The sequence below is a fragment of the Amblyraja radiata genome, chromosome 12, assembly GCF_010909765.2.
Source record: "Amblyraja radiata isolate CabotCenter1 chromosome 12, sAmbRad1.1.pri, whole genome shotgun sequence".
Classification (NCBI taxonomy): Eukaryota; Metazoa; Chordata; class Chondrichthyes; order Rajiformes; family Rajidae; genus Amblyraja; species Amblyraja radiata.
The window spans coordinates 297,431-323,388 of record NC_045967.1 but is presented as its reverse complement, the minus strand read 5'-3'; the positions used below and the strand labels follow the sequence as shown (position 1 = coordinate 323,388).

The 25,958-nt window shown below is 45.5% G+C and overlaps 1 protein-coding gene across 2 annotated transcripts in view; it reads right to left on the bottom strand.

The window, feature by feature from the left end:
• ophn1 (oligophrenin 1) overlaps window positions 1–25,958 on the bottom strand; it is a 281,908-nt gene that overhangs the window by 98,337 nt on the left and 157,613 nt on the right. For both annotated transcript variants that reach the window (XM_033030095.1, XM_033030094.1), the window contains exons 10-15: window positions 24,057–24,139; window positions 15,090–15,168; window positions 7,988–8,021; window positions 7,808–7,870; window positions 7,047–7,121; window positions 525–609 (exon numbers count right to left, since the gene is read on the bottom strand). In XM_033030095.1, the coding sequence (XP_032885986.1) occupies window positions 525–609; window positions 7,047–7,121; window positions 7,808–7,870; window positions 7,988–8,021; window positions 15,090–15,168; window positions 24,057–24,139 (419 nt within the window). The remainder of the gene's footprint in view (window positions 1–524; window positions 610–7,046; window positions 7,122–7,807; window positions 7,871–7,987; window positions 8,022–15,089; window positions 15,169–24,056; window positions 24,140–25,958) is intronic.

Here is a 25,958-nt window from a genome sequence, read left to right as displayed (position 1 = left end):
AGCAACACCGGAAATTGGAGGAACAGCACCTCATATTCCGCTTGGGGAGCCTGCATCCTGGGGGCATGAACATCGAATTCTCCCAATTGTGTTAGTCCTTGCTATCTCCTCCCCTTCCTCAGTCCCCCTGCTGTCTCCTCCCATCCCCCAGCCTTCGGGCTCCTCCTCCTTTTTCCTTTCTTGTCCCCGCCCCCCCCACCCCCGATCAGTCTGAAGAAGGGTTTCGGCCCGAAACGTTGCCTATTTCCTTCGCTCCATAGATGCTGCTGCACCCACTGAGTTTCTCCAGCTTTTTTGTGTACCTTAAACTAATCCTCTGCCAGATGCACCACTTTACCGCCTTAAGTTTATGATTTGAGCTAATCTGAAGTATAATCCTTGTCCCCATGTCTAATATATCTCAATAAAAAATGTAACTGGCAGGTCTGTTGCCAAAACCTGCAGATCAGTGTTTCCCTCCACTGAAAATGAGAGGTGCAATGCACAACAGCAACATACGCATGATGCTACAAGTTGTTTCCTACCTGAGGTAGTGCTTCAGTGCGCTGGTGATTGTCTTTATGTCCCACTCGCTGTTCTGCAGGTCAACGTCACCCGGATGGTTTAGATCTGAGGAAGCAGGAACTGTAATCACTGCACAGCTACAGCCAGTTAGCTCAGTAAACTAAACTCATAGGAACTTTGCTATATCACCAGCTTACATCACCGCCAGTTTGCAGAACAGAGGAAGGGGAAGTGGGAATGGAAAACGTCAGCGTGCCATATTTACACAAGGGATATCGGTTAGAATGGCCCGTTTAGAAACTACTTCTCAAATCTTGCGTTACCATCTGATCCACTAAAACTTTGCTTGCTCAGGTTAACTTTCTGCCACCACATTTCCATTCGTGGTATTTGCTGAGAAGCTCATCACTCTTGACCAACTTTCCGGTCTACTGTTCTGAAGGAGCCAAATATCCTCTAATTCAACAAAAATGCTTCAGTATCCGAGCATAAATGTCATGATGCAACGCGAAAAAGCCCTTGGTTAGGCTGCATTAGGAGTATTGCATGCAGTTTTGGCATTACCCATTACAGTGAGGATAAGGAGGCTTTTGGGGAGAGTGCAGAGGAGGTTTACTAGAATGCTGAAGATGGACATAAGGTGCTGGAGCAGCTCAGCAGGTCAGGCAGCATCTCTGGAGAAAAGAACAAGCAACGTTTCGGGTTGGAATCCATCCTCAGACTGACTACAATGTTGCCTGGATAAGAGGATAAGTGTTAGCTAAATGGAGAAGCTGGACAAGCCTGATCGAAGCTCATAAAATAATGGGTGGCACATACACAGTCTAAACGTTTGTCCCCAGGGTGGAAATATCAAAGAGTAGAGGGCATAGCTTTGTCAGAGGAACAAAGTTTCAAGGAGATGAGAAGGGTAAAGGGGCTGTCCCACTGCGGCGACCTAATACGAGAGTTCAGAAGTCTGTCTTCGGCCTTCAAGTTCGAGGGCACTCGCCTGAAAAACCACGAGCTGGATCGACCGACCACACACACATACACACACACACAAACACATTGCAAATGCGGGGGCCAGGGAAAGCGGGGGAGCGCTGTCTGAAATTCACACCCGCGATGAACAGGAAGGTAAAAGATGCCTGGCACATAACGGTAAGTCCTTTAGAGAGCACGGAGAGGGCGGGGGGGGGGGGGTGGAGAGAGAGGGGGAGAGAGAAGGGGGGAGAAGAGGGGGAGAAGGAGTGGAGACACGCCAGACAACATTTAATAAAGTTTAGCGGGCATTTTTAACATTACCGGTCAGTTTACTTACCTTTTTTTCTCAACGGGCTTTACTTTCGACTACCGCCGATTACCTTTGACTACCCTCGATTACCTACGAATAACATGCCGACCTACTACGGCCTACCTCGACTAAACCTACCAGTAAAAAAAGTTTTTTTCCATGGCGGGCATTTTTACTTACGGGCACCTAGCTGAGGCCTCGAGTACGTGGGGACTACTCTCGAGCAAGCATGAAGGAGAGTTACAAAGACCTCCTAGGACCTCGTGTCGACCATGCTGCCAGTATGAGTCAAGGGCAAGCTCTTCTAAACTGGTGGATTAGCTCGCCGCAGTGGGACAGCCCCTTAAGGTTATTTTATTTATTTTACACAGAGTGGTGGGTGTCTGGTCTGTGCTGCCAGGGGTGGTGGTGGAAGCAGCTATGTGTTTAAGAGGCTTTTAGATAGGTACATGGATATGCAGGGAATGGAGGAATATGGATCTGCGGAAGCAGAAGAGATGAGTTTATTCTGGCATCATGTTCAGCACAGATATTGTTCCTTTGCTATCCGGCTCCATGCTTTAAACAGCAAGTGGGGGAGAGATAATAGAAGTAGTGTCTTAGTTGGAGAATCACACTGGATGGAAGCAGATTTCAACCCACCACAACCATGCCAACCATCAAGGGCTCACCCGTACCAACCTTATTCTCCATCCTTCTACCTCCTCTCACCCCCACCACTTATTTTCTTGCCATCCATCTACATGAGAGGTACTTTACAGTTGCCAACCAGAACGTTGGATGAAATCAGAGTACTTTGTGGAAATCCAGTCACGGATAGATCATCCAACTCCATGGACAGTGCCAGAGATCAGGGTTGTACTTAAGTCTCCAGAGTTGTAAGGCTGCCCTGCTACTGCTCCATTCTGTCTTAATTTCTTATGTTAACCCATTAGCCTTTACCAAGTTACCCCTTAACCTGTTGAAATATTTTATAATGTCCAGCATGGGTACAAGAAACTAACCCACCCTGTCCTTGACTATCCTGACAATCTATGGGACTTGCACAGGTTTAAACAGCTTCTGCATAAAATAAAGTGCTGGAGTAACTCAGCGGGTCAGGCAGCATCTCTAGAGAAAGGAATAGGTGCCGTTTCGGGTCGAGACCCTTCTTCAGTCTGAATTCCTTCTAATTTCCCTCTCCCCTGATTCTCAGTCTGAAGAAGGGTCTCGACCTCCTTCGACTATGTAGAAGACCTCCCTTTGACTATATTGAAGACCAGCTTCGACTAGCTACGACTAACTTCGGGAAAATTGGACACCGAATAGTGGAGAGTGAAGACGACCTCCTTCGATCTCCTTCGACCTCCCTTCGACTATGATGAAGACTATCTTTGACTACCTTCAGCCACTCAGCAAAATCAATAACCCCACTCTCACCATCGACGGCACCACTGTCTCCCCATCTCCCCAGGCCCGCAACCTTGGCGTGATCTTTGATTCCACCCTCTCCCTTGAGCCTCACATCCGCCATGTCATTAAAACCTCCTTCTTTCATCTCCGCAACATCGCCAAACTCAGACCCTCTCTCACACCCCCCGCTGCTGAAAGACTCATCCATGCCTTCATCTCCTCCCGACTGGACTACTGCAACTCACTTCTCCTTGGCATCAGCTCCACCTACATCAACCGATTCCAACTGGTCCAGAACGCAGCCGCCCGACTCATCACCCACACCAAATCCTGGCATCACATCACTCCAGTCCTCAAATAACTTCACTGGCTTCCCATCTCCCACCGGATCACCTACAAAATCCTGATCCTCACCTACAAAACCCTCCACCATCTGGCCCCCCCATATCTCACTGACTTCCTCTCCCCCTACCAACCCTCACGGTCCCTCAGATTCACATCAGCCGGTCTCCTCTCCATCCACAAATCCAACCTCTGCAGTTTTGGGTACAAAGCCTTCTCCAGGGCAGCTCCCAGGCTCTGGAACTCCCTCCCCCAACTGATCCGCAATTCCGTGTCCCTCACCATCTTCCAGTCCCGCCTCAAGACCCATCTCTTCACCTCTGCCTATCCTTAGCCCCACGTCCCCCTCCCTTTTCATCTGTGCATTAATTGCCTCATATTGTGTTTTGTATTGAATTCTGTCTTTACTTTGTGTACTAGTCATGTCTCTACTATTTATTTCATTCCCCTTACATGTTTTTCCTCTACCTGCTAAATTTTTGTAAGGTGTCCTTGAGACTCTTGAAAGGCACCCATAAATAAAATGTATTATTATTATTATTACCTTCGACTACCCTCGATTACCTACGACGAACATGCCGACCTACTACAACCTACTACGACTAAACCTACGAGTAAAAAAAAATCGTTTTTTTCCATGGCGACCTTTCTTTACTCACGAGCATATTTTAACATATTGAAAAATACGCCGCGACCTAGCTGAGGCCTCGAGTACGCGGAGACCACTCTCGAGCATGAAGGAGAGTTACGAAGACCTCCTACGACCTCGTCGTGTCGACCATGCTGCGAGTATGAGTTTAGGGCAAACTTGCCAGAACTCACGGATTAGGTCACCCAAGTGGGACAGCCCCTTAACTACTAGTATTATAAGGTAGTAATAAATAGAGATAACTAATTTAAGCTTGAGAGCAAAGCTAGTACATCAGCAGTTAAGCGAGAATTGTGATAACATTATCTCAATAAAACTATCGTTATTTTAGCTTTATTTATCGGCAAATGGCTGTCACGTAACAAAAGGAAGCAGTCTGATAACTAAAATGGCATTCACATATATTAGGCAATATATATATATATATATATGTATATATATATACAGTATATATCACATCCTCTGATTTGTACTTACAACCACGCAAGGAGAATTCATACAAATGTTGCTGTACGATTGGTGCTCGGCAACTGACTATGTTTATTATCTAATCCTTTTCTCTCTACAGACACTGCCAATGTGTTGGGCACTTCACTCATTTGGTTCGGTTTGGTGAGAGTTCATAGCTTTTACAAGTCCATTCATTCCTCTGTGTGTGAGTCTCTCTCCCCCTCCCTCCCCCCCCCCCCCCACCCCCCACCCACTTCCACCACTCTACTCCTCATTAATCTATTAATCAGACTATAAACATTTGAATCACTTTTGCAGACCAGGCCTCACTGTCAGATCTTCTAACCCACCATTCTACCTCCAGGTCCCTCAGGTCGGCCGACTTGGGGCAACTGACTATCCCTGCAGCCTAGGTTTCAGCTAGGACCGTGCTTTTGCGGTTGCAGCACGTAGACTGTGGAACAGCACCCCGCTCCTCATCAGAACGGCTCCCTCCATCAACTCCTTTAAGTCGAGGCTCAAGACCTATTTCTACTCCCTAGTGTTTTTGAGCCCCTCTGAGGGGGCGCTGTAAACAGTTTATGTATGTATTGTTGGGTCTGTCTACCATTGTATGTATCAAATTAGTACCTGCACTGATGTGAAGCACTTTGGTCAACGTGAGTTGTTTTTAAATGTGCTATACAAATACATTTATTATTATTATTATTACTATCCATCTCTGCTCCATCTTCCCTGCAACCTCATTTAATTTTCTCTCTTTGAGTTCAGATAAAGGGTCTTTGAAAAATTAACCTTATTCCCTTTTACACCGATGCTGCCTGACCTGCTGAGAGTTTGCAGTGTTTTTCTGATCATCCTCTGCAATTTAATCTTCATTTTCAAAAAACAGGCAGTTAAATGAATAAAACCAAAGTTATGCTTTGCCACGTTGAGCATAAAAGCCAGGAAGGCATGTTTCAGCTTCGCAATAGGAGCATTGTATGCGGTTCTGGCCAGCCCATTATAGGAAGGATATGGAGGCTTTGCGGAGGGTTCAAAGGATGTTTCCCAGATTGCTGCCTGGATTAGGATTAGCTTCAAGGAGAAGTTTGACAAATTTGGGAATGTTTTCTCTGAAACATCAGAGGTTAAGGGGAGACGATAGAAGTATATAAAATTATAAGAGGCAGAGACAGGATAGACAGTCAGAAAACGTTTTCCCCCAGGGTGGAAATGTCAAAGTCTAGAGGTTTATGGTGAGAGGAACAAAGCTTAAAGGAGATGTGTGGGACAAGCTTGAGGCTGGTGGGTGCCTAGAACAGGCTGCATGGGGTATTGATGGGGGCAGATACAACAGGGGGCAGATACAACAGTGGCATTTAGATAGGTACATAGAGATACTGGGAATGGAGGGGTACAAGTGCTGTGCAGGCAGAGAACATTAATTTAATCTGGCATTATGTTAGAATGGACATTGTGGGCAGAAGGGCCTGTTCCTGTGCTGTACTGTTTATGCTCTATGTTCTAATAACTGAACAAACCTACTTAATGCTAGTTTGAGACACGGGAGACTCACAATTACCTTTCTGTTCTCGTTCAATGGAAGTGGGGCTCTGTGGGAAAGTTTACATTTACTGGTTAGCCCTACACTTGAGCATTTCAGAAGGTAGTTGAGAGTCAACTGTATTAATTCAGATCTGCCATCAAACATAGGCCCAGGCCCAAACGATGATGGTAGATCTCCTGAAAAGCATTAAGACCAGTGGGGCTTTTATGGCAAACTTAGATTTCTGATAATTACATTTGCTTTTTAATCCAAACTTATTTCCTGGTATTGTTTGCCAAATCAATGGTGGGATTTGAACTCTAATCTGTACATTGAGCTATGTAGGGTGGCACGGTGGCGCAGCGGTAGAGTTGCTGTCTGTACGGAGTTTGTACGTTCTCCCCGTGACTGTGTTGGTTTTCTCCGGGTGCTCTGGTTTCCTCCAACACGCCAAAGACGTACAGTTTTGTAGGTTAATTGGCTTTGGTAAAAATTGGAAATTGTCCCTTGTGTGTAGGATAGTGCTAGTATACGGTGTCGCTGGTCATCACAGATTTGTTGGGCCAAAGGGCCTGTTTCCGCGCTGTATCTCTCAGTTCAACTGCACTAAAAATGGCCAATCCAGTGATATAATCTCTATAATACCATGTACCAAACGACCTATACACGTCGCATCTGATATGCATGCCCCTCAGAGGAAGTGAAATATTAAAGCGAGTGGTAAAAAAAGACAAAGTTATGGAGTAATTCAACAGGGCAGGCAACATCTCTGAAGAATATGGATAGGTGGCGTTTAGAGTCGGGATCCTTCTTCAGACTGTGATTTAATATTTTATTGTTCCTTGGGCTGCTCTATGTTCATCAGAGGAAAGCAGCAGTAATTTTTTCAAAAGCAGTGTTCTCACCAAAATACTGAGTTAGTAGTTTCTGTACTTGAAAGCTGCTGCCAACGGTTCTGTAAATGCCCTCGCTAGTAATCCCTGCAAAGATAAATAAATCAAAATTTGCAATTTTATTAAAGTGGGATTTAACATTGATCTCTGCTTTTATTTCTTAGAGAGGTTTTCATTGAGATAAATGAAAAGGAAGCTTGTTCTGATAACCCAAACCACTCTGCCTCTTTCCATCTGGGCCTCTGTGGTGGTACAGGCAGTGTAAGGCAATATGGAGGTCAAACGAGCCCATCGTATGCCTCGAAAGGTCTGAATGACAATAAAGGAATCTAATCTAATCTAATCTAGAAACACAAAGTGCTGGAGGAAACCTGCGGGTCAGGCAGCATCCGTGAAGGGAACTAAGCCATGGACTTCTACTCTATTCCACTCTCTACCAGATCTAGGCTTTCAACCAGGGATTCTTCTCCTTCCCGATATCCACCCAGGAACACAAGCTTTCCCAACTGGCTGCTCCAGTACATGCTTCCTGGGAAATGGCTTGGAAGGAGGCAGGGAAGACTGAATTAGCAGCGTGTTGCTGGATCTCACCCATCCACGGTACTGGGGACAGGGGGAGGAATCCATTGCTGGAGGGAGGTCTTGGGTTAGGGTACAGTGCACGTCTCTTGCCATGTACTGCACCAGAGAGACTGTGCAAATGTGTCCTTGGGGCTTCTCTAATACAAGTGAGAAGTTAAGGCTTCATTGATAATGGGAAGAGAATGTCTCACCTTGGGACTCCACTGCATTGATGCATCTCCTCACAAACCTCAAGCCAAGCTCAGTCAATTGCACTGAAAGAAAAACATGAAGTCAGTTATGATTCACTGACTGATTCTGCATTGAGTCACTAATAGGCAACTTCAAAACGCTCAAGTATAAAAGTATAAAAGAGAACATTAAACACATACTTTCCTCTGGTTTCGCATTTGGAGTGATATAGATCTGGAATTCAAAGCAGAGAAAAGACCATCGGTTAATTGGGGACTTGTGTAAGATTGACCCTCAGTTCAAGACCTCTCCCAATGAAGTTTCCTCTCAGGAGATGAAGCTGTAAACATCCATGATAGAAGTTTGCCATCCCGGGAATTAACCTTGTAAACCTACGCTGCACTCCCTCAATAGCAAGAATGTCCTTCCTCAAATTTGGAGACCAAAACTGCACACAATACTCCAGGTGTGGTCTCACTAGGGCTCTGTACAACTAGGGCATGTACTGCATGAACCTTCCTGAAGTCAATCATTGGCTCCCTTGTCTTGCTGCCATTGGGGGAGAGGCAATTGTCCTGAACCATGTTACAAAGTTCTCCATCCCCTTCCTGAACTCCGTCTCGCCATTGTTTGTCATTCAGCCCACCATAGTGGTATCGTCTGCAAACTTGCAGATGGAATTAGTTGAATTTAGCCATACAGTCGCGATCGCAAAAATAATATAGTAGGGGGCTGAGAACACATCGTTGCAGCACCAGTGTTGAGCAGTGTTGTGGAGGTGGTGTTCTCTCTTATTGACCTCTGTGGGTCAAAAAGTTGAGGATCCAGTGGCAGAGGGGTTGGGAGGGGGAGCTGATTTCTAGGACCTGGAGTTTGGAGAAGAGGATGGATGGGATTATAATGTTGAAGGCATAGCCAAAGTTGATAAATAGGAGACCAGTCCAGTCGACCAGAGCAACCCAGTTTGTCCAGTATTAGATGAGATATTGGCGGGAGGGGAATGGATGTTTCCCACAACACAATTCTCTCCACTAGTCTTCTGATAGTGAACCAGGGCCCTTCTACATAATATCCTTCACAGAGCCCCATACCAACTTGAACCAAGCCACGAACCCTAGGGTGACCAGAGTTGTACAGGTATTTGCATTACTGCAGAAAAACCACCACCATCAATCTGACAGCAAAATCACAGTGGTAAACTGGGTGAACTTTTACTAAAGCATACAACAAAAAGCAAACTTTACAATGAGCTAACTTCTCATTGGATTGTTATATGGACGGGAAAGGAATGGAGGGTTATGGTCTGAACGCAGGTGTATTGGACTAGGGGAGAATACGTGTTCGGCACGGACTAGAAGGGTCGAGATGGCCTGTTTCCGTGCTGTAATTGTTATATGGTTATATGGTTCTCATCTAATTGCTCCTTACTGAAGAATATGAAAAATTAGCTGAAGTTGCGGGGCAATTATTGCCATTGCTGATTTCACTTGGTGAAACCAGTAATCTCACTCTGGAGACCAGAAGTCTGATGAGAATCTGCCATCGACATGGGTTAACTAAGGACAAACTGCGCACGACAAGGTTGTCCAGTAGTTCAACTTGGAAGAGGGAGAGAGGGAAGAGCTTTGGACAAATCCTTGCAATTAAATAGTCTGTCGGCTGAATAGAGTGGTTTTCCATTCTCACAAAAAAAACCTCCCCAAAGAGTGCAGGAAAATTATTTGTGGAGCATTACCAACTCTTCCATTAGCATCTGTGTTCAGGAGCCACAAAGCTTCTCAGGCACCATTCTGCAGAAGGGCTTCTTCTGTGTACTCCAGTGTGATTACACAAGATAGAATTTTTCGAGAGGGAGAAACAAAATGTACCAAGTGCCAATCGCCAACATTCCACATTCGACACATTCTGGAAATGAATCATCATGCTGTAACCAACGCATGCTTTCTCCTCAATATTTATTTGAGTTAAATCCAGATGCAATATGGTTCCAGTGCAGCCACACAGCTTGCCAGGATGGTGTTACGCGACCCACTTTAGGATTTTTGATGAGGTGCTAATATTGGATAATGAACAGGCATTTTTGTTAAATGGGTTTGGCTTGTTCCGGTACATTACTGGATTGATTATAGCACCAGCCCTGGATAAGTATTTTTGCTCGCTCAGCTTGGATTTTGATTTTGGGGATATGGGCGGAGTGGGAGGAGGAAGCTACATAGATGTTTGATACAATTCCCTCTCTTATCATTATCACTTTCTATTTATTCCATCTATCCCATCAATGGTGCTGTCTGATCTCTCCTGTTGGTATTGAGCTACACTTTCTTCCACTCTGTCTTCCAAATCCCAACTTCAAAACACGAATCACTGAACAACGTAGGTTCACGAGATTGATCCCTGGGATGGCGGGACTGTCATATGAGGAAAGATTGAAAAGACTAGGCTTGTATTCACTGGAGTTTAGAAGGATGAGGGGCGTTCTTATGGAAACATATAAAATTATAAAAGGACTGGACAAGCTAGATGCAGGAAAAATGTTCCCAATGTTGGGCAAGTTCAGAACCAGGGGCCACAGTCCTAGAATAAAGGGGAGGCCATTTAAGACTGAGGTGAGAAAAAAACGTTTTCACTCAGAGAGTTGTGAATTTGTGGAATTCCCTGCCACAGAGGGCAGTGGAGGCCAAATCACTGAATTGATTTAAGAGAGAGTTAGATAGAGCTCTAGGGGCTAGTGGAATCAAGGGATATGGGGAGAAGGCAGGCATGGGTTATTGATAGGGGACGATCAGCCATGATCGCATTGATCGCAATCAGCCATGATCGTAATCGCGGTGCTGGCTCGAAGGGCCGAATGGCCTCCTCCTGCACCTATTTTCTATGTTAACCTCCTACTCCAATTAAATCCAGCTGCACCTTGCCAACTTGACTCCAAGTATCTCCTGACCACATCTACTTGGTTTGTCTCATCTTCATTCAACCTCAGCTTATCACCTTTGAGCTAACAATAATATAGAGATCCCTGCCTGGAAAACAAGGGCTTGTATTCACTGGAATTTAGAAGGATGAGAGGGCATCTTATGGAAATATAAAATTCTTAAAGGTCTGGACAGGCTAGATGCAGGAAAAATGTTTCCGATGTTGGAGGAGTCCAGAACCACAGTTTTAGAATAAGGGGTAGGCAATTCAGGGCTGAGATGAGGAAATACTTTCACCCAGAGAATCATGAATCTGTGGAATTTTCTGCCACAGAAGGCCGTGGAGGTCAATTCACTAGATGTTTTCAAGAGAGTTAGATTTAGCTGTTACGGCAAAAGGAATCAAGGGATTTGGGGAAAAAGCAGGAACGGGGTACTGATTTCAGATGATCAACCATGATCATATTGAATGGCGGGTTTGGCTCGAAGGGCCAAATGGCCTACCCCTGCTATTTTTCTATATTTCTATGCATATCCACATTCATAATTCAAAATCATTCACATTTCCTGGGACCATATAGAAATGAATAACAGAGATCCAGCCAATTTTGCTCAACTATCCCATATTTCCCAAATGTATTTTTGCACTAATGTCTTGGTTATTTTTGCAGTATTATTCTTTTCACTATCTTGTAGATTTTGTGTTTTTGTGCATTGTCCGAATCCCTGTGCCTGTGATGTTGGTGTAAGCGAGATTTTCATCGTACATGTTTCTCACTGTGACAATAAACTTGACTGGGTGTTATATCCCATATCTCCTCCGAGCCTTCCTCATGTGAATCCATAAACAGTATTGCATTGTAGAAGCAAGGAACAGCAGATGCCGATTTACAAAGGAAATACAGCAAAATACACCAGCAGTTTGTGTCTTTCCAACATCATTCTATTCTCCTTCCCATGTCTCCCAGCCTTCCCGTAAATCTATCTGTGCTCTCTGCTTCATCTGGTTACCTGTGGGAGTGAGTTCTGCCTTGTCGCTAGTATTTGGGTAGAGTTTCTTGATCCTCTGAATTACCCATGAGATTTCTGGGCGACCATCTTAGAACAATAGTCTCTAGTAATGCTCTTCTTCACACATGGAAACATTCTCCCTGCATTCTCTCCTGTCCACACATTTTATAATTGTGACAAGTACTATCGGACCACCCCTAATACTTCTGTTTCCAAGAAAAAAAGATACACAATCTCACATTTTTGGCATTGTCTTTGCAAATCATCTCTGCACTCTGGTGCCATATTTCCTTATCTATAATATGTCAGGCAGGAATATGTGTAGTATTTAGAGTGTGGTAGAACATAGTGAAGTACAGCTGTTGTACAACTTACTTTCTTCTCACTCCTATCCCTCTAGAAATCAAATCTCATACTTGGTTTTCCCTTTTTTTGAATATATGAAGTGGGTCTTTCTTTCATCGCATTCACCAGAAAGGAACCCATAGCTACTTTTAGTTATTGGCACATTTACACTCAGAGTTCCCTTTGCTCCTTCATCCCTCTAAAGGCGAACGTCTTCAAAGTAAACCCCTTTGTTGTCCTTTCTTTCAAATAATAATAACCTTGCACTGTCCAGTGTTGAACCTCATTGACAATTATTTGCCCATTGTGCAAGTTTAATGATTTTTTTTTTAAAGCAATTGTTGGGAATCTGAAGTAAAACAGAAATAGCTGGGAATGCTCAGTGGAATCTACAGAGAATGAAACAGGGTTAACAATTCCGATCAAAGACATCAGATCTCTTGCTAGGAGAATGATAATTTGAAAGGCAATTTGATTGAGATGGACAAGATTCATGACTGATTCATAAAAGGTAGATAAAGGGATGCTGTTCCCATCGACAATGGCGAAGATTTCCATGTTACAAACAAATTAAGGAAGAAAGTTTTTGTGCAGTGATCTCAAAGCACAGCCTTAAAATCGGGTGATTGCAGATACATTGTGGGTTTAAACAACAAGAAGTTACATTTTTTAAGTCGGGCTGCGGAGAAAGTAGAAATGACTGTATTCCTCCAGAAAGAGTCAGCACAGGACTGACAGGCCGAATGGTCTGATTCTGTGCTTTCATAGCATGGAAACATGCTCATCGGCACAACTTGCACACACTGACCAATATGTCCCATCTACACTAGTTCCACCAGCATACGTTTGGCCCATATCCCTCTAAACCCATCCTATTCATGTACTTGTCTAAATGTTTCTTAAACACTGTGATAGTACCTGCCTCAACTACCTCCTCCAGCAGCTCGTTCCATACACCCACCACCCTTTGTGTAAAAATGTTATCCCTCAGATTCCTGTTAAATCTTTCCTTCCCTCACCTTAAACCCATGTCCTCTGGTTCTTAATTCCTCTTCTCTGGGCAAGTTTCCCGAGATATTCCTCTCACGATTTTGTACACCTCTATAAGATCACCCCTAATCCTCCTGCGCTCCAAGGAATAGAGTCCTAGCCGGCTCAACCTCTCACCCTTGCTCAGGTCCTAGAGTCCTGGTAACATCCTCGTAAATATTCAAGTTCAAGTTCGCATTTATTGCCACTTAACCAATTAAGGTACAGTGAAATTTGAGTTACCATACAGCCATACTAAGTGAAAAGAACACAATACACACATAAAATAAAATTTAACATAAACACCCACCACAGTGGAATCAATATTCCTCACTGTGATGGAAGGCAATAACGTTCTCTGCTCCCTTTCCAGTTTGACAACATCAGGTCTACAATTGTAGATGAAGGTGCAACCATGCACGAGTTTCAGTACACACTAATTCTACCTGGAATAGATTTGGGGGCAGTTTGACCCAGTCACTGTGAATGTGGTGCTTTGTTCACAGAGACAGATCAGCATCTCAGGAACTTGCTGCAGCATCAGGGAAACGCATCTTTGGACAACAGTGGAATCCAAGTCAATTAATATATTTCAGAAGGACATAGATTTCTGGACACAAGGCATGAATAGTACCGAATATGATGGAGGATAAACATGAGTGAATGACAGAGAGTGCCCCAGAGCCAAATGACCTTTGTCTACTCCTATTTTCTACGTCTGACACTCAATCACTTTAATCTGATTCAACAGGGGGGAAGCCCCTGGGATCAAGTGAATGCTGGTTTCATGCTTGGCCCAAAGGTACCCCCAAATGATTCCACCAGAACCTTTATATCAGACATGGCCTGTGGCAACCAGCATTAGCTTCAGACTGCAATCCCAACCACCAATGTAATTCATTTGAGGAATGGCACACCAGGGATAAAACTCTCTTCTTTTTCGTCCCAAAGAGAAAGTTATTTTGTCACTGAGCATCCATGAAAGAAACTGCAGAAGCTGATTTACGAAGATAGGCACTAAGTGCTGCAGTAACTCTGCGGGACAGGCGGTATAAGGTCATGAGGGATACGAGTAGAATTAGGCCATTCGGCCCCATCAAGTCTACTCCGCTATTCAATCATGGCTGATCTATCTCTCCCTCCTAACCCCATTCTCCTGCCTTCCTCCCATAACCTCTGACACCTGTACTAATCTCTGGAGTAAAAGGACGGCTGATGTTTTGGGTCGGGGCCTTTCTTCAGGCTCTGACTCATCCGGGAAAGATGTTGGAAATAACAGGTGTGGAATGTCCTCCGTTTGGCAATGCACCTGGTGCTTCTTCAGACGTTTAAGATGCTGTGGAAGATACAAAGGGCATCCCGGATAAGCACAACCCCAACTGTAGGTTTTCTCTTCACACAGCTCCAATTCAAGATGGCGAGGTGGTGATGATGGTGCTTCTAGGACCCGCCAGAACCAGTTGAGAGAACCAGGAAAGGGGAGGAGAGGAAACATTTGGAAGGCAAAAATCATTGCATCGGATGTGTAGGAAGGAACTGCAGATGCTGGTTTAAACCGTAGACACAAAATGCTGGAGTAACTCAGCGGGACAGGCAGCATCTCTGGAGAGAAGGGATGGATGCTGTTTCAGGTCGATACCTTTCTTCAGACAGAAGGGTCTTGACTCGAAACGTCACCCATCCCTTCTCTCCAGAGATGCTGCCCGTCCCGCTGAGTTACTCCAGCATTATGGGTCTAACTTCATTGCATCGGATGTTGGTTAGTCAACTGTTCAATTACCTTGCTGACAGATCCATTAGTAAGACCTGTCATCACTCGACTCCTTTGTACCATACCCATGTGAAGGCTGAATCGCTGTCCTCAAACTACCCATTATTTCACACAAGAGGTTAAACAACTGTTTATTGGCCCCTCTGGCCTGGAAAATACAGTATTCCATGAAGAGTTGGAGCATGTTGACGGAATTAATCCAAAAACAAACAGATAGTACAGTTAAGCACTCACCGGCTCTTTGCCATCCATTGCTTCAATCCATAACTTTCTGTTGGCTTCTGATAGTGCTTGCAGTGTGACAGGGCCCGGCCTGTAAAAGGGAAATTTATTTATAATTTACTGCAGAAGGAGAAAGAAAGGAGCCATTTATACAGCACATTTCAGAACCTCACAAAGTCTCCACTTTGCACCCAATGAATCATTTAAAGTGCAGCCACTGTGCAATGAGGGATATTTGATTGCCAATTTGTGCAAAGCAAGCTCTCAGTAAGAGAAATGTGGCGAGCTAGTTTTGAACAGGGATAAATAAGGGACATCTTAGGGAACTTACCTGCAAATACGGCGCTCTCACGGCGGCACAGTGGTAGAGTTGCTGCCTTATAGCGTCAGAGGCCTGGTTCGATCCCGACTACGAACACTGTCTTTACAGAGTTTATACATTCTCCCTGTGACTGCATGGGTTTACTCCGGGTGCTCCGGTTTGCTCCCACATTCCAGAGATGTGCAGGTTTGTGGATCAATTGACATTAGGGTAAATTGTCCCTAATGAGCTTGATTGGCCCGACAATCAAATTCCTCGTATGTAGCAAAACATATTCGGCTAATAAAGTATGATTATGATTATTATTATTATGAGTAGAATAGAACTAGTGTATGTGTGATGGTTGGTTGGTGAGGACACGGTGGGCCGAATAGCATGTTTCCACCCTGTATCTCGGAACTAAACTACTGTAAATCTATGAGACCCATAACATCCACTTAGGAAGACAGACTGGGTCCCAGCTTAACACCACAACTTAAAGGGCCTGGCACACTTACGCAACTTTCCACCAACTGTCTGCAACCTTCAAGCTTGGAGGCACTCGCCTGAAAAACCACGAGCTGGATCGACCGTCAGCGATGAAACCATGAGCTGGATCGACCGCCCACACACGCACACACACACACACACGCGCACACACAAACACATCGCAATGGCGGGGGCCAGGGAAAGCGGGGGAGCACTGTCTGAAATTCACACGGTGCAAAGCCAAGGTGATATCCGCGATGAACAGGAAGGTTAAAGACGGTTTGCACAGTGTACGGTTGGTCCTTAAAAAGAGCGAGGGGGGGGGGGAGGGGAGGAGGGTAAAAAAGGGGCGAGAAGGGGAGAGAAGGAGGGGGGGGGGGGGGGGTTAAGGAGTGAAGACACTTTTAAGAAGCCAGACACTTTTAATAAGCCAGAGATAAATGACTGTTCGGTGGGCATTTAACATTACCGGTCGGTTTTCCTTGGTTCTGAAAACTCGTGCTTACGTTTTATTATCCCCAATGAGCCAATTAAAATGCCCGGTCAGCAAAGGAGATTACCTACGGCTACCTCGACTACCTATAACTACATGGCGACCCCACTACGTGTTCAAAAGAATCGATTTTCTCCATGCCGACCAATTTTTACTCTCAGAAAATTTTTCAGCTTGTTGAAAAATTTTCCTCGACCAAACTGAGGCCGCGTGTATGCGGGAACTTCTCTCGAGCATGAAGGAGAGTTACAGTGACCTCCTAGGACCATGTGTCGACCATGCTGCGAGTTTCTGGCAAGCACAAACTCTCCGAAACTCGCAAATTACTTCTCCATAGTGGGACTGGCCCTTTAGGACAGCATCAATGGCAGCGTGGCAAAGGACCGCATTGGGATGTGAGCCTAGATCCTCTCACAAGTCTCCAGGACTTAAACCCTCAGACTTCTGTCTCAAGGGAGTGCGTGACCACAGAACCTTGGCTCAGACACGACCGGCCGAGATTGCCACTACAGAGATAGCATCCCCTCAATGGGGCAGCAAGGTCAGGACTTCCAAACTGTTTGGGATTTCACCATGACAAAAAAAAATTCACATGGGGAAAGGTGGTGTTCAGGGAAAAAATTATCATTAATGTCCTTGCACCGAAGTACAGTGAAAGGTTTTGTATTGTATGCTATACAATCGTATAATACCATACCAGGCACGTGCCGTGAGTGATTACTCAGGGTAGGAAAGCGGCTTTAAAAAAAAATCTTAAACTGCGCATGCACAGATTGTTCTCTCCTTAAAAAATAAAAAAATAAATAAATAAATAACAATACAATTTGCCCAAGGCTTCTATATCTCCTTCATTTTTTAAATACTGAATGCGTGGTGGACGGAGGATGAAGGCAGGTGGAGAGATGGTGGGAAAAACGGGAGCACACCGGGATGTTGAATCAGTTGTCAACTTATTGAATGACAATACTAATTCAAGGGACCTATTGGAGGGAGAGTTCCTTTCACAGCGTGTGGAGAGTCTGTGCCAGGGGTTAAAGATACGGGGAGGGCAGGAGTGTTGAGAAGGAGGGGGTCGGAGATCATGTCAGACTCACTCACCGCTGCCGCAGCGCTCCGGGCACGGACAGCAGAACTGGCCGCCACTTCCGGGGAAGGAAGCAGCTCGGGTGACTGCGAGCGGCCGCCGGGACCCGACAGCAGAACCAGCTGCCACTTCAGCGCCTTCTGCCGGCCCGCACACCTCTGGCTGTGCCCTCCGTCTGAGCACCTCTTACCTGACGTTCGCTGGCTTCGCTCATGTCAGTTGCTTCCCAGCAAATCCTTAAATTCCCACAGACGAATAATCTCAATTGGTCCATTGAGCGCGCTGTCGGAATTTAAGGATTTGCGGGAAGCCGGCCGGCGAGCGGCAGGAGAGAGGTGTTCAGACGGAGAACACTGCCAGAGGTGAGCGGGGCCCAGCAGAAGGGGCTGAAGTGGCAGCCGGTTCTGCTGTCTGGTCCCGGCGGCCCCTCACAGTCACCCGAGCTGCTTCCTTCCTCGGAAGTGGCGGACAGTTCTGCTGTCCATACCCGGAGCACTGCACAGCCACCCGAGCTAATTCTCAACACTCCTGCCCTCCCCGTAACTTTACCCTGGGCCAGACTCCTCAAACACTGTGAAAGGAGCTCTTCCACCCACCCACCCTGGGAAATACAGTATTTAAAAACATAAAGTACCAAGAAATGTACTCACCACGGGATTGGTACACGAACTCTATTCTTCTCTCTTTGCTTCCTAACATTCCCCTTCAGATAATGGCAATCCATATTTGAAAAATCCGCCAAGAAACTTGCGCTGCGCATGCGCAGTACAGCAAAAGCAGAATTTCTGCTGCCTTCAGCTCCGCTTGAAATTGACGGCTTGTAGCAGCGCTGACGGCACGTGGGCTGCACAGATCTTCACGTTACAAGTACTGCGGTTGAAAGGCACGGGGAATTATGCCAATATAAGAGATTGATCTCTTAGATAGGCAGAATTCTCCCATGCCTTTACTATTTATATTTAGTAATTACCATTTTATAATTTTAGTCAGGATAGGCAGTGCCTACCTTGCCGACCCTGACGGCACGTGCCTGTACCATACATAAATACAATCAAGTCACTCTCTAGTACAATATGGAAGCAAAGGGGGTGATATAGAGTGCAGAATATAGTTCTCAGCTTGTAGCGCACCAGTTCCACAGACAAAGTCCAACGTCCGCAATGGGGTAATCAGACGGTAACCTAGCTTACAGAAGGATCGTTTGGAAGCCTGATAACAAAGGGGAAGAAGTCTGGTGATACGTGGTTTCAAGTCTCTGTAACTTCTGCCAGACAAGAGCAGGGAGAAGAAGGAATGACTGGGGTGGGATAAGTTTGATTATATTTCCAAGACGGCGTGAAGGTTAGATGGAGTGAATGGTCGGAAGTCTGCTCCGCGTGATGGACTGTGCTACATCTACCAGTCACAAGTCTGATAACAGAGGGGAAGAAGCTCAAGGAAGAAGCTGTTCTCGGGTGATGGTGTGCTTTCAGGCTTCTGTACCTTAGGCCCGACGGGAGCGGAGAGGAAGGGGTAGCTTTGGGAGCATCAACTGCTGTAGTTTTGGGAGCAACAGCAGCAGGAGTTTAGCAAGAGATACGACTGATTGGCTCTAGCCCAAGTGGGAGGAGAGAAGTGAGTCAGTGCTGGGAAAACAGTTGAAAACTGAAGAATTTGGTTTGTAAATTGGTAAATCAGGCAATTTATCAGTCAATTTAAGCAAGACGGCTCTTAGCGAGCGGCAGTGAGTGAGCGGCCTTGCGAGGGAAGTGCCCTGTGAGTAAAGTGTGAGTCTTTGGCTCGAGAGTCTTCGGCGAGGAGGCTGCTGAGGAGAGGAGACCACGCAAAACACTGCAGAGGGAGAGACGAAAGAAGGAGATGTCAGGCAAGCTGATTCAGTGCGATGCTTGCAGTATGTGGGAGGTCAAGGACACCGCTAGTGCCTCTGGCTGCTACAAATGCGAGAAGTGCATCCAGGTAGAGCTCCTGAAGGGCCGTGTTGGGGAACTGGAGAAGCAAGTGGATGACCTCCGGTTCGTCCGAGAAACGGAGTCGTTCCTCGACAAGTCCTACAGTACGATTGTTACACCTAAGGTACTGGAAGAGAGAAGGTGGGAGACAGTGAGAACGGGAGGGAAACATGGAATGCCAACGTCCCCGGGTGTTGTACCTCTTGTGAACAGGTTCACCCACTTAGAAGCTGTAGGGACAGAAGAGGTGTTTACACTGGGCGGCGGACTGGCTTGTGATGCGAATAGGGCTGTTGAGCCAAAACCAAAAAGGTCTAAGGCAGGCAACGCCATTGTAGTGGGAGACTCCATTATGAGAGGTATGGACAGGGGTTTCTGCGGCAACAGACGGGATGCGAGAATGGTGTGCTGCCTTCCTGGTGCCAGGATCCAGGATGTCACGGACAGAGTGCAGAAAATCCTCAAGGGCGAAGGTGAACATCCAGTGGTAGTGCATGTCGGTACAAACGATGTCGGAAAGAAGGGGATGAATATTCTGCAGCGTGACTTTAGAGAGCTCGGAAAAATGCTGAAAAGCAGGACCTCCAGGGTTGTTATCTCCGGTTTGCTTCCAGTTCCTCGTGCTGGCGAGAGCAGGAACAGGGAGATAGGGGACCTGAACGTGTGGCTGAGGAACTGGTGCACGGGGCAGGGATTTAGATTCTTAGATCACTGGGATCTGTTTTGGGGTAAGGGGGAACTGTACAAAAGGGACGGATTGCATCTTAACAGGTGGGGGACCAGCATTCTGGGAGACAGGTTTGCCACTGCTACACGGGTGGTTTTAAACTGAATAAGGGGGGTGGGGTGTCGAATGGGATAGTGGAGGATGGAGTTAAAGGGAAAGGGTTTCTTAAATGTGTGAGCGTAGAGACAGAGGGGTGTAAAATGAGGGTAGAAGCAATAGGTAGCAAGGTGAAAAGTAAAAGTGGCAGGCCGGCAAATCCAGGGCAAAAATCAAAAAGGGCCACTTTTCAGCATAATAGTATAAGAGGTAAGAGTGTTGTAAAAACAAGCCTGAAGGCTTTGTGTCTCAATGCAAGGAGCATTCGTAATAAGGTGGATGAGTTGAATGTGCAGATAGCTATTAATGACTATGATATAGTTGGGATCACGGAGACATGGCTCCAGGGTGACCAAGGCTGGGAGCTGAACATCCAGGGATATTCAATATTCAGGAGGGATAGAGAGAAAGGAAAAGGAGGTGGGGTAGCGTTGCTGATTAGAGAGGAGATTAACGCAATGGAAAGGAAGGACATTAGTTTGGAGGATGTGGAATCGGTATGGGTAGAGCTGCGAAACACTAAGGGGCAGAAAACGCTGGTGGGTGTTGTGTACAGGCCACCTAACAATAGTAGTGAAGTTGGAGATGGTATCAAACAAGATGGTATCAAATGCGTGCGACAAAGGCAAAACCGTTATAATGGGTGACTTCAATCTACATATAGATTGGGTGAATCAAATTGGCAGGGGTGCTGAGGAAGAGGATTTCTTGGAATGTATGCGGGATAGTTATCTAAATCAACATGTAGAGGAACCAACGAGAGAGCAGGCTATTTTAGACTGGGTATTGAGTGATGAGGAAGGGTTAGTTAGCAGTCTTGTTGTACGTGCCCCCTTGGGCAAGAGTGACCATAATATGGTTGAGTTCTTCATTAGGATGGAGAGTGACATTGTTAATTCAGAAACAATGGGAAAGGTAACTTTGAGGGTATGAGACGTGAATTGGCCAAGATTGACTGGCAATTAATTCTAAAAGGGTTGACGGTGGATATGCAATGGAAGACATTTAAAGACTGCATGGATGAACTACAAAAATTGTTCATCCCAGTTTGGCAAAAGAATAAATCAGGGAAGGTAGTACATCCGTGGATAACAAGGGAAATCAGGGATAGTATCAAAGCGAAGGATGATGCGTACAAATTAGCCAGAAAAAGCAGCATACCGGAGGACTGGGAGAAATTCAGAGACCAGCAGAGGAGGACAAAGGGCTTAATTAGGAAAGGAAAAATAGATTATGAAAGAAAACTGGCAGGGAACATAAAAACTGACTGCAAAAGTTTTTATAGAAATGTGAAAAGAAAGAGATTAGTTAAAACAAATGTAGGTCCCTTGCAGTCAGAAACAGGTGAGTTGATCATGGGGAACAAGGATATGGCGGACCAATTGAATAACTACTTTGGTTCCGTCTTCACTAAGGAAGACATAAATAATCTGCCGGAAATAGCAGGGGAGGAATTGAGTGAAATCCAGGTTAGCCGGGAAGTGGTATTGGGTAAATTAAATGGATTAAAGGCCGATAAATCCCCAGGGCCAGATAGGCTGCATCCCAGTGTAGTTAAGGAAGTAGCTCCAGAAATAGTGGATGCATTAGTAATAATCTTTCAAAACTCTTTAGATTCTGGAGTAGTTCCTGAGGATTGGCGGGTAGCAAACGTAACCCCACTTTTTAAGAAGGGAGGGAGAGAGAAAATGGGGAATTACAGACCAGTTAGTCTAACATCGGTAGTGGGGAAACTACTAGAGTCAGTTATTAAAGATGGGATAGCAGCACATTTGGAAAGTGGTGAAATCATTGGACAAAGTCAGCATGGATTTACAAAAGGTAAATCATGTCTGACGAATCTTATAGAATTTTTCGAGGATGTAACTAGTAGCGTGGATAGGGGAGAACCAGTGGATGTGGTGTATCTGGACTTCCAGAAGGCTTTCGACAAGGTCCCACATAAGAGATTAGTATACAAACTTAAAGCACACGGCATTGGGGGTTCAGTATTGATGTGGATAGAGAACTGGCTGGCAAACAGGAAGCAAAGAGTAGGAGTAAACGGGTCCTTTTCACAATGGCAGGCAGTGACTAGTGGGGTACCGCAAGGCTCAGTGCTGGGACCCCAGCTATTTACAATATATAGTAATGATCTGGATGAGGGAATTGAAGGCAATATCTCCAAGTTTGCGGATGACACTAAGCTGGGGGGGCAGTGTTAGCTGTGAGGAGGATGCTAGGAGACTGCAAGGTGATTTGGATAGGCTGGGTGAGTGGGCAAATGTTTGGCAGATGCATAATGTGGATAAATGTGAGGTTATCCATTTTGGTGGCAAAAACAGGAAAGCAGACTATTATCTAAATGGTGGCCAACTAGGAAAAGGGGAGATGCAGAGAGACCTGGGTGTCATGGTACACCAGTCATTGAAAGTAGGCATGCAGGTGCAGCAGGCAGTGAAGAAAGCGAATGGTATGTTAGCTTTCATAGCAAAAGGATTTGAGTATAGGAGCAGGGAGGTTCTACTGCAGTTGTACAGGGTCTTGGTGAGACCACACCTGGAGTATTGCGTACAGTTTTGGTCTCCAAATCTGAGGAAGGACATTATTGCCCTAGAGGGAGTACAGAGAAGGTTCACCAGACTGATTCCTGTGATGTCAGGACTTTCATATGAAGAAAGACTGGATAGACTTGGTTTATACTCTCTAGAATTTAGGAGATTGAGAGGGGATCTTATAGAAACTTATAAAATTCTTAAGGGGTTGGACAGGCTAGATGCAGGAAGATTGCTCCCGATGTTGGGGAAGTCCAGGACAAGGGGTCACATCTTAAGGATAAGGGGGAAACCCTTTAAAACCGAGATGAGAAGAACTTTTTTCACACAGAGAGTGGTGAATCTCTGGAACTCTCTGCCACAGAGGGTAGTCGAGGCCAGTTCATTGGCTATATTTAAGAGGGAGTTAGATGTGGCCCTTGTGGCTAAGGGGATCAGAGGGTATGGAGAGAAGGCAGGTACGGGATACTGAGTTGGATGATCAGCCATGATCATATTGAATGGCGGTGCAGGCTCGAAGGGCCGAATGGCCTACTCCTGCACCTAATTTCTATGTTTCTATGTTTCTATGAATGACCGGGGTGGGACAAGTTTTTGATTATGTAATTCACTTGTTGGTTATCGATTTAGCGTCAGGATCTTGGGCTAGAGATGCTAACTACATGGCAGGTGGAATGTCAGATATCTCTCTCAGCACTCAAGGAGAGGACACAGGCAAGAATAAATTAAATCTGGAAGACTGAATTCAGAGGGGGAGGCATGGTTAGAATGTGGCATCACTTTGGTGCTCTCTGCAGCTTTGAAGATGCTAAAAGCTTTTAGCATGGATTGATGGTAGCAACAGACTCATTAGAGGTTTAAAAAAAAAGCAAATACCATTCGATTAGATTCCCCAGGTGAGAAATATCACTTTAATCGCACTGTCTTCTGACAACACATGTTCATCTATCTTCAGCTACTTAATGTTTAGAGATACAGCTTGGAAAAAGGCCCTTTGGCCCATCGAGTCAATGCTGACCATCAGTCACCTGTACAGTAGTTCTATGCTATCCCATCCTGCACACCAGGGGCAATTTACAGAAGACAATTAGCCGACAAACCTGCACGTCTTTGGAATGTGGGAGGAAACCGGAGCACCTAGAGAAAACCCACGCAGTCACAGGGAGAACGTACAGATTCTGCACAGACAGCACCGTAGTCAGGGTCGAACCTGGGTCTCTGGTACTGTAAGGCAGCAGCTCTACCTCTGAGCCACCATGCTGCCCTCGAAAGTCTCTGCCCTATTCAGGAACACAAGTGGGCTTACCTTTCAACCAACTCAATGTCAAAGCAGAATCGCTTGTCAATGGATTCGGTTTTCCTCCGAATGCAGGACTTCAGTTTAAATTCCTGGAGAAAACAAAGCAAAGCAGATTGGATTTACCCAAATAATACCTGGAACGGGCCCGTGTCTTCCAAGGAGAGGGTGGGCAGGGTCGTCATGCATCCACTGAGTTTAAAAGTGAGAGAGAACTTGACTGGAATATACAAGGCCCCGGGGGGTCTAGGCAGGGTCAACGTAAAGTGGATGCTTATGCTGGTGGCCTTGCCGAGTGTAGATGGAAGGGAGTTTGGTTTGTGTGATAGTCTGGGCTGCGTCCACAAATCTCTGCTGGATCCTCTGCTGTTTGTAGGTGGTATGGATTAGTAATTTTGAAAGATAGAAGAGAGTGATTGTCCAGGATTGCAATAGGCTACAGGTCAACAGGGATAGTAGGTAAGGAAACGGCAGATATAACCCAGGTTAGACAGGTGTGAAGTAACGCAATTTGAGAAACGAATCCAGGGCAGGATATAGTTGACAATTGCCTTCAGTCACTTCTCTTCAGCCCAATGTGAATCCTACACAAACACTCTTGCCTGTCTGGCCAAGTCTTGCCTGTGACCCCATGTACGTGGACCCATTTATCTTCAAAGATAGACACAAAACGCTGGAGTAATTCAGCGGGACAGGCAGCATCTCTGGAGAGAAGGAATGGGTGAAGTTTTTTGTCGAGACCCTTCTTCAGACCCATTTATCTTCCTTCTTCCTCACACCCACCATAGTGTCCACCTAAATAATTTTCTGAGGTTCCTCGTGTCCATCTGATCAAGGGCATGGAAATCGTCAACAAAATCCATCCATCTCATTTTCCCAAATAGGGTTTCCTTAAAATCTCCTTGAAACTCATTTTGATGGTGGGAATTAAGTGAAGAGTGGAAATCTTCCAGTGTCTAAACCGCCTTCCAGCAACATGGTGATCAGAGCTTCATCACATCCCATGGCTTATGTTTTATTCTACACGAGAACGCTCAATATGTCCTGGGCCCCATTGCAAATGGTTCCAGGACGGGCAGCACAGATCTAAAATGTTATGCCCAGAAGTGGAATCCAAAGGTTAATTTTTTAATACATAGAATATTTAAGATCTGAATTGGTGGTGCAAGCAAGGGTAGTGGAAGCCCAATCACTCAGTGTTTCCAAAGGGAAATTAGAATTGGAGAGATTCAGCAGCGAAACTGGCCCTTCAGCCCATCGAGTCCACACCGAACCACCATTATTCCTGCATTGATTCTTTTTTTATATTCTCTTCAACTTCCCCCAAATTATAACGGTAACTTACACACGGGGCAATTACCAGTGGTCAATTAATCGACCAACCCAAGTCCCTGGGATGTGGGAAGAAAGCACTCAAAGGAAATGCACACAGTCAAAGGGAGGACATGCCAAACTCCACACAAGCAGCATCTAGTTTGGACTGAATCTGGGTTAAAGGAGCTGCAAGCTAGTAAGTCTGCTAACACCACCACTGTGCTACCCAGAATGTTCAGGACAATGGAGAAAAGGATAAGAGGAATGGGACTGCAGTACAAGGTGATGGCATATACAATGGGCAAATGGCCGTATCTCACTGTAACATTAATTGAACGAGAGGTTTACCAGAATGCTTCCTGGATTTCAAGAAGAGGTTAGACAAGCTTGATCATTTTCTCTGGATTGCCGGTGGAGGGGAAACATGATGGAAGTAAGTAAAATTATGAAGCATGGATAGTGTAGACAGTCAGAATCTTTTACCCATGGTGAAAATGTCAATGACTAGAGGGCATAAAGTTAAGGTGAAAGGATCAAAGGTTAAATGAGATCTGTGGGCAGGTTTTGTTCCACACAGAGAGTGGTGGATGCTTGGAA